At 41.0% G+C, this 9,257-nt stretch overlaps 1 protein-coding gene across 1 annotated transcript; it reads left to right on the forward strand.

The window, feature by feature from the left end:
- The first annotated feature begins 4,101 nt into the window (after positions 1–4,101).
- Positions 4,102–8,889, forward strand: mymk (myomaker, myoblast fusion factor). Its single transcript, XM_035658431.1, has 6 exons — positions 4,102–4,514; positions 5,164–5,278; positions 5,973–6,121; positions 6,367–6,483; positions 6,851–6,991; positions 7,212–8,889. The coding sequence occupies exons 1-6, from the start codon at positions 4,380–4,382 to the stop codon at positions 7,410–7,412; spliced, it is 858 nt and encodes a 285-aa protein (XP_035514324.1). The 5' UTR covers positions 4,102–4,379; the 3' UTR covers positions 7,413–8,889.
- The last annotated feature ends 368 nt before the right edge of the window (positions 8,890–9,257 follow it).

Genomic DNA, 9,257 nt, shown 5'->3' on the forward strand with positions numbered 1-9,257 from the left:
TCTCTGCAAGGGAAGCTGAAGGATAAATATCATTTCCTGCTTAGTAAGTTGTTTTATATAATTAAAAGAGCAAATGGGGGGTTTTATTGGAATCTAAATCAAAACAAAGAATGAAAATAAAATGTCGGATGAATTAAAAAGCAACAACAAAAATAACGGTTTTAAAATGACCATTAACTGACAGCGTAAAATAGCACCAGAACTGGGGTGAAATGCTCCACTCACACTGGTTCCCATTTGTCCTGAGTGACTGGCTGGCTGAAACATAAGCACTGCCCTCCAATTATTTGTTAAAGAAGCCTGAGGGTCAGAGGTCACAGCTATTTATTACTGAATCAAAAGGAAGCCCGGTGTTTTTTCAGATGCGTCCAGGAAGTCTGTTCTACATTCCCACACTAACCCGCCGTGTTTAGACTGAGGGGTCCTGAGGTGAAAGTCACCACGGGCCACAAACTCTCCTGGACAAGAAGAACTGAGGGTCCTCACATTTCACCGCCACAAAAATCCAGATTAACAAGACATTTGAATATCGAAGTCAGGACTGGTGGGAAATAGTTTGTCCTGTTAGATTGTAATAATTTAGTATAAAGCACCATAGAAAATTAACATTTGACTAATTTACCCATCTCACATCTCCATCTCATTCTTATTCAAACAGGTGTTTTTTCCAAATCATTTAATTAGAACCAGCAATTGTCACTAGTTCTTATATATGTTGTTATTGAGTAAAAAATAAAATGCAGGGTTTATTGGGGAAATTTTAATATATAATATATATATTTATATTTTTTAAATATGCCACTCAGTCACATTACTTGTAATTATTGTACTTTTGCACACAAGCATTTCCTTCTGTTCCTTGATAATAAACATTCAGGAGAATCTGTTGGAAATGGAATATAATATTAATAACTATGTGCATAATATAACTATATACATCAGTGTATAATCACCTGAATATAGAAATTGTTGTTTTTGTTATGTTTAAATTAGAATTCTACTGTAACCCAGAAGGGACAAACCAAACATTGGCTCTAGATGGTATTTGTCATTATCAGATTTTTTAAACTCCCGAATAGCTATACCAGTATTGACCTCGAGAATCCAGAATCAATTGTACCTTCCATGTCAGTGTACACACACGGGTCTGTGTAATGTAAATTTCATCACCTGCCCATGCCTGCAAGGTTCAGCAGCCCAAAATTAAACTATTACAGACTGTACATGTGGACATGTCCCAAAACACAGACACCTAACAAAGTATAAACAGAACTATGTGCAGCCGCTGTCCACCCTGCTGTCCATGTCTGCATCCATTGAGGAGTATGTCAGGGCCTTTAACCTTCTAGGCTTTCTCCCACTTTCACATGGTACATTCCAAAGTAGACCCAGGACCTCTTCAGGTCTTGAAGGGTGAGTGTGGGCTTGGGATGGGGTCATCTAATGTCATCTATCTCATGCTGCCAATGACAGTGGTACCAAGACTCGCTTTACTGCATCAATGTAGCAAATTACTTTCCATCCACAGGTTGGTAGGACACATGCACATTCTTCTCACAGAAAGTGGCAAAACCCCTGCTGGGTACTGTAGTGGGAACCCAAAGGTCACTAAAAGTGACCTGCAACCACCATGGAGCCAGTTCAGCTACAAGAATCTCACTTATTTCAGTATGCTGAGCTAAGTGTTTTTATATGTTCACCTTACAAAATACAAACTGCTTTATAACAATGTCTTATATATAAACACAGACCTGTTTCAATTGGGGACATAAAGGTTGCAGACACATTTCAAACACAACAGGAAGGTTACATTTGCAGAGAAGTTCCCGGCAGAGGGTGTGGTTAGGCCAGGGCGGCATTTCCCAAACCATCAGGCCCTTGCAGCTCGGGTTACTGAAACACTCTGAGAATCTGAGGCGTGGGGTGAAACCCCTGAGCAATACTGCACCCTTTGTGTCGCTGCCTCATGTCCTTGAGCAGGTGTAACAGCTGAGAGGAGAGCAGAGGAGGGCAACTGCTGCCTCCCCACCATCATGGGCTCATTTAAGACATCCATAGAAATCCCTTCTGGGAACAACAGTGCAGTACAGAGTCAAATATGGTTTCACCCAGAGGAGGCAAACAGAAATAAGCCTTATATGGCCACTGTTTGTATGAAACTTATGACTTTTAAGAAATTGTTGCTTTTTAAACACATTCAACTCACATACTACTTTGACTTAGCTATAGACTTACTAGTGATTTATCACTTGATTCCTGTAACTGATGGACAACTGAGTCAGGCTGGACCCAAATTATATTCTGTCTAATCAGGTTGGGTCTTGTTGTATTATATTGGGTCTCATATGTCAACTGATACTCAAATCAGAATCAGAATCAGAATCAGAAATACTTTAATAATCCCAGGGGGAAATTATGTTTGTTACAAACTCCAGATATACAAACAACATATATTAAAGATCTCTATTCGATCACATAGTGTGTCATCATCACCTGCTGCTTGCTAATTGCTGAATAATTGTGCCGCTGCCAATGTAGCTGTTACACATTTTTAGGGTCTAACTGTCCCCAGGTCTTTTTGGACTGACCTCAGGTCCCTTTTTAATCAGGTTATTTCCTTCTTAATTATTAATTTACATAAATCAGGTTGGAATAGGTTTTCCATGGTCTTTTTGTAAATAGCCGTGAAGATCAATTTTTATTTGTCCAGGTTTTGAAATATGACAACGATGTGTCACTCTCACAATTTTTCTGGGACATGTGATGTGCTGAGTGGGATCCGAGAGAATTTCCATGCCCTTTTACAATTTGTTTCTGGTAGATTGATTTGATTGTTGACAATTTCAGCTGTTGAACCACACTGAGCAGATGATGTGGGAACACTTTCAATTATTGCAGAGGTGTTATTTTTGCTGGGCTTTGTCATTATGTGGATTTGAATACAGCAGCATTTGGGGCCAGAACTACATTTAAGATATAAAGTATGAATGGAAATGGCCTTTATTAGGTCAGTACCCAATATGATCAAGAATCTGTTTTCCAAAATGCCAAGAGAGCAACAACAACAGAGTCAGCTGTGAGTAAAAAAACTCAAAATGGAACTGAAATGGCAGTGAAATTTACTTTTTGGGGCTACCCAGTGCTGGGTGAATGTCTTTACTTTAATGGGAGTAACTCAGCAGGGTGGGCTCAATGCCATGTCACATGGCCACAACAAACAGAAACCCATGACAGCTGTTTTAATGTCCTCTACAAGATTCCATCTGTTGACTTGGCGTGGGACTCTGGACTTGGTTAAAATATAATTTGCACAAAAATCTTAGTGTTTCTTTTAATCTAGTTGAGCACCATATTGTTTTATTCGTTTAATTTTTATTTTATTTTAGTTTAATTCACAAGAAGAGCAGCCCAACATAAAATCTAATCCCCAAAGGAAGTAACAAATAAAAACTGTGGACAAACAACAGTTTTTTTTCCAAACATTTATAAGACTGAAATTGAAAGTTTACCTTTTGTTGCCATGCAAAGCCAACTAGACTGAATGAAACTCCATAACTGTATACAAAAGATTACTTATTTATATATTTCATCAATTCTGGTGAGAAAATCTTCCTCCTTTCTGTCCTCTATAAGAAGATAATGGGTCCTATGGCAGGTGTAGATCAGCATCTGTGGGATTTAGTGTCCCACATACCAGACTGTTAATGGGACCATCCAAAACCCTTCAGTACTTTGACATTTTTCCAGTAGTGTAATGTTTGCTATAGCTAGCTAAATGTCTTACTGTCAAACTAGATAATAAAAGTAATTTTTTTTTAATGCACATGTATCAGATCGGTACTCGTATCAGCAAATGTGCAAATATCAGGTATCAGAATCGTATCAGGAAGGAAAAATCTCCAATCACTGAGATTAATTTGTAGCAGATAGAACCCTGGCTTGAAATAGTCCATGGATACAATATGGCATTCTGGCCTTGCCCTGTCCGCAGCCCCTCCCATGTCACACTGGTATGCAAACAGCTGCCCAGCCATGACACTGCACATACAGGCCTCTGTGGACCTGCCAGCCTGGGGGTCATTTAAACTTTAAAGGGCCAAACTAGACAGCTGGGTGTGTTCATCCCGCGTGGGAGTGTATGTGTCCTGTATATGCATTCTCTAGCTCATCCAGTCACTACTAGACTCACTAGTCCCACACATTAAGGACTAAGGGACCCGAGGACATACCTACCTGATATCTGATTGAGAAAATAACTTGTATCTTCTTCACTTGTTCATAAGATAACTTCAAAGACTTCAAAGAACTTCTCAAAGGATATTGATTCATCTACAAGCCTTCACAGTTTCTATCTGAGTAGTGTTTGCTGTCCCTCCACTATGGGTGCCTTTATTGCCAAGATGCTGCTTCCTACAGTCAGCAGCTTGGTGTTCCTGCCTACAGCCAGCGTGGCTGCCAAGAGGGGCTTCCACATGGAGGCCATGGTCTACTTCTTCACCATGTTCTTCACTGCGGTGAGAATGTGCTTATGTTTTGATGTGTGAGATTGAAACTGTGTTGCCTGCACTTCACTGATTGTGGTGTTTAAGGGGAAATCTTGGTGACTGAACAAGTGATTAGCACTGACTGTTTCTGGTTCTGATCAGAAGATTTCATGTTTTTTAAAATTACTTTTGAAGATTTTGAAGATTTGAAGATCTTCGTTTTTATGTTTGTTTGTTTTTATATCTACGTGTTTAACTCACCAGAAGCAAGTGAGGGGTTCTGTGGCATTTCATTGACCATTTATTAAATCTACTTTGCTTAGATTTCAAGAATTTTAAGTAGTAAAAAATATAAATAACTTCAAATCTAAGAGCTACTTAAACTCAAATATTGACACACAAGGCCAAAATGTCTAACCTTCTGATAGACAGATTACTTTTGTAATCTCTCTAAATGACTTCATGTATGTTTTGTACATTACTCCCTATTGATAAAAACACTGAAACAGTCAACCCAATTCATAAGTTTTTTACAATATATGTCTTTTAAGGGGAAAGACACACCTATTATTGATCACATACTTTATATAGGTGCAACTTAAAATGAAATTTGGACTATGTGTAAAGGTTGTTTACCTGTGACTGTATCTTTGACTTGAACTAGGATGTCTTTCTTTAGATCTACCATGCATGTGATGGACCAGGGCTCTCCATCCTGTGTTTCATGAGATACGACATTCTGGAGTACTTCAGTGTTTACGGCACGGCTCTTTCCATGTGGGTCACACTAATAGGTAAGTCCTAATATACAGTTTGCCACACATACAGCGACAGAATGTGTTTTGGTTTGACTAGTTAGTGGTGGCAGCAGGTACCAGCACGTTTATTGTCTCTATATGTATCTTCCAGTGTCCATAATCATGACATGGCCTTGAGAAAGACACTCCAAGCACAAGGTTATAAACAAACAGCTCTGGCTGTAGCAGTTGTTGATAGCATATGTTGTGTCTTTGAGCTCACATGTGCTCAGACATGCTTGCTGTTACTCTCTCATCAGATCACACACCCACACACACCCACACCCACACACATACAATACATTTGCTCCTCTCCCACCGACCCATCTAAGCCAGAGGTTTCGTAACAAGGGCTTTAAATCACGTGCTGTGGAGGGCCAAATGCTTAAACAGCTGACTTCACAGATTGGTCCACCGTCTTTGTTGGAAGGTGTACTCATTGCAAAATGGCCAGCTAAATATCAAATCCAAGCTCAACTTAAAAATGTAACCAAGCTAGAAAATAGAAGATTTTTCATTAAAATGGACACAGTGCAAACCATCTGTTGTGCCCAGGCTCTTGAATAAAAAACGTTTTCATCTGGAAGTGGAGAAATAAATGTAACACTGCAGTTACTTTTATTTTTCAGTATCTGGATGAAAAGGTTTGAAAACCCTTGTCTCACATGCAGTATGTGTCTCCTTGTCCCAGCTCTGGGGGACTTTGATGAACCCCAACGCTCCAGTATAACCATGTTTGGAGTGTTGACCACCGCTGTGAGGACCTATCAGGATCGCTGGGGCTATGGGATCTACTCTGGACCCATCGGATCAGCTGTCTTCATCATCACTGTCAAATGGGTGAGTGGGCTTGTGTCAAGTCAGACAATGTCAAGTTATTGTTTATAGTCCGATTTGGTGAGTTGGCGTTTTTTGTTCTTCTTCTCTTTTCATCCCGTATTTCCTCTTCTCCTCTTCCATTGTTTCCTAGTACTCTTCTTTTCCCCCACTTTTCTTCTCTTCCCTTCCCTTTGTCCCTTCTCTATCCTCTTGCCATCAAATCAATCACTCTCTTGAAATTTGTGTGTGTCTCATTGTAATTTCAGCTGCAGAAGATGAAGCAGTTGAGGGCGGTGTATCCAGAGAAGACAGTGTACACTCAGCAGGTCGGCCCAGGCTGCTGCTTCGGTGCTCTCGCTCTGATGCTGCGCTTCTACTTTGAGGTGACAATCATCAAAGTAAAACTGATCCTAACTCATAAATATGATGATGAAGATCATGTCTCATATCATGTTTTTTTGCCATAAGGCTACATTCTCACTTATTTACATTGTTTAACTACTATCATTTCAACCTTGTTTACAGATACTCTCTATATAACAAATCCATTAACCAGTCACAATTTAATTTCTACTTGAAGCTGCTCATGTGCAGCTTTATCTTTTAACAAAATATTTTGTGTTGTTCATTAATATACAATTATTAAAAGGCAGTCAGCTGTCTAGTTACATATCTTCATATGTTGAAATAAATGAATGTTAATAACCTAAACCACCCTAAAAAGGATATGCTGTATTCTCTTCACTGCAGGAGTGGGACTACGCCTATGTCCACAGCTTTTACCATCTGTCTCTGGCTGTGTCCTTCATCCTGCTGCTGCCGAAAAAGAACCGCTACGCAGGGACTGGACGAAATGCTGCTAAGCTCAGCTGCTTCACCCTCTGCTGCTGCGTATGTTACATTTATTATATCTAAATAAGAAAAGAGAGCTAAAGGCATCTGGACAGGTCAGACTTAGGGCAGTGGGTTGCATGTACTGGATATAAAGTGAAAGGTAATATTATTTAGTGGGTAAACTGACTCTGTAATAAAGTAGCACCTTTCCCTGTTAGTCAAGTTCAAAGGTCCATTATGTCGCCCTAATCCTGCTTTGTCATTGTTCCCTTTCCAGTCCATGTCCCCTGGGACTTCTAAAGAGAAGACAGACAAGACTAAGAAGAAGTTGTCTCGGACCGTGTGGACAGTCCCCACAGAGAAGCTGTGGACAAGAGGCTGTAGCACGCCAACCCTGCCTCTTTACAACCCCCCACCCTCCACACCTATCAAAGGGACCAGCATCAGCAAGCTAAAAGAAATGAACGGCTGGAAGTGAACCCAAAAACATAACTGTCACTCCATCTACCATAGGAGGACTTCATCCTGAAGGACAGGCAGAGATAGTGGTCGGCTACGAGCGGGAAATGGGAAAATCACCAAATAACTGTCAGCCAAATGCTGATAAACTTGTATGTGGCTGGTAAGTTAATCTACTTCAGCAGGAAACCAACCATCATGTGGACGTTCCTTCCTACTCCAAAAAATCATTTTTGGCTGGTAGAATATTTAAGGTCAGCAGCGATTTTAGGAATCCACCAGCTACTGTAGCCAGCAGGTAAAGACACAAAAGCACCCTGAAGTGGTTCTAAAATTTAAGGGCAAGAGCAAAAGGCGAACCAGGCCTCCGGTGCCCTCAAAGACCCAATAAGATCGCAGCTGTCTGAAGCACTTGTCCAAAGCTGAGGACAGGCAGCACACTACGAAAGAACCCACACACAGCATGAACAGAGAGACGGTGGCTGAGACAAGCCAGTAAAACTGACTGGAAAATTTATGAGAAGAACAAACAGGCAGATGTTTTATCTCTCCAAAATATATAAATTGTCTTTAGAAATGTTACTCAGGGGAGACCCTTCGTCTGCTCGCCTGTCTGTTCGTCCCCCCTCCTCTTTCTGTTTCCCGTCTCTCTCAGGGAAAGGAACCACGCGGCTGAATTCGTTTATAAGAATTACAAGACTATAAAGCACATTTTACCGTTTTTATATGTCCTTGAGGTGCCAAATGTGTCATGTGGAGCATCAGACGTTGGAGCGAAGGGAAGCGGCGGCCCAGACATCAGTCTGTAACCCAACGGAAGCGTCTTGATGTGTTTCTGGAGCAGCAGGTGGACTCCTCTGTCTGTTAACTCTGGTTCACTGACCAAGCAGCTTTGGCTATGACTTCTGTCTCTAATGTGCATTGTTCATACTGTAATGTTTCTGGTGAAAACTTTGATTAATATATTTTTATTTATTGCAGTACGGGAGACTCTTCAGTATAGTGCGTGTTTGTTTTTGATAATTTTGTAATGTAAATAAAAGGATTGTGACCCTGTTTTTAACTCGTCTTCAGGGACAAGATTGAATTTTAACAGCCTCGACCATCCAAGCCATTATATATGCCATTATTATATAGCCATTATAATGCAGTGATATGTACTTTGCAGAGGCTAACCATTGACAAAAACCCTGACTGGCACATACTTCAAGGCCCACTCCAGTCTAGCAACACTAATCCAATTCCAAACCCACATATCCCCTTCCACTTTCACTTCAGAAAGTCAGGGAGCTCTGCGTCTACGCACGTCACCTGCCCCGAACATTACCCAAAGACTACAAACGTGTTCTGCGTATCTTAGACAAAACAGTCTGCAGCCAAAACGTGAATGAACCTCCCTTCCACCAGGGAATGTTTTGAGCTGGGGCCAAGCCGCCAGCTCCTGTGCCCAGAGAAAGGTGTTTTTGTCTGGCCTCAGAAACCTGGCTGGCTGGGCCACCGGCACCACCCGGCTTGCTGCGCCTCCTGACCCTGACAGGACGGTAACTCGAGCCTTTTATTGCACAAGTGTGAAACACTTTTCAGCTCCTTTACGACCACTGTCTATCCCGCACCACTCTGCTGAGGCCCACACACATTCAGGACTGTATTACTATGCTTGTGAAGACTTTCTAATTTACACTTCTGGAAATCTAATGCCCATCGAATCTTAATCTTGATCCTAAATTTAAGTCCTAAACTTAAATAAGCCATTGTGAGGACCAGCAAGATGTCCTCAGTTTTAGGAATTTTCAGGATCATCTGACCTTTAGGACAACATGTGGTCCTCACAAGAACAGAAACACAGAATCACACACACACACAC

Source organism: Morone saxatilis, unplaced genomic scaffold (assembly GCF_004916995.1).
Source record: "Morone saxatilis isolate NCDOM2014 unplaced genomic scaffold, NCSU_SB_2.0 Contig16, whole genome shotgun sequence".
Classification (NCBI taxonomy): Eukaryota; Metazoa; Chordata; class Actinopteri; family Moronidae; genus Morone; species Morone saxatilis.

What these genes read in the sequence shown, in the direction of transcription:
- mymk (XM_035658431.1), top strand. Translation starts at nt 4,380, where the DNA reads ATGGGTGCCTTTATTGCCAAGATGCTGCTTCCTACAGTCAGCAGCTTG. An exon ending in TGCTGCGCTTCTACTTTGAG is followed by an intron (nt 6,484 to 6,850) that starts GTGACAATCATC and finishes TCTTCACTGCAG; the next exon opens with GAGTGGGACTACGCCTATGT. An exon ending in GCTTCACCCTCTGCTGCTGC is followed by an intron (nt 6,992 to 7,211) that starts GTATGTTACATT and finishes TTCCCTTTCCAG; the next exon opens with TCCATGTCCCCTGGGACTTC.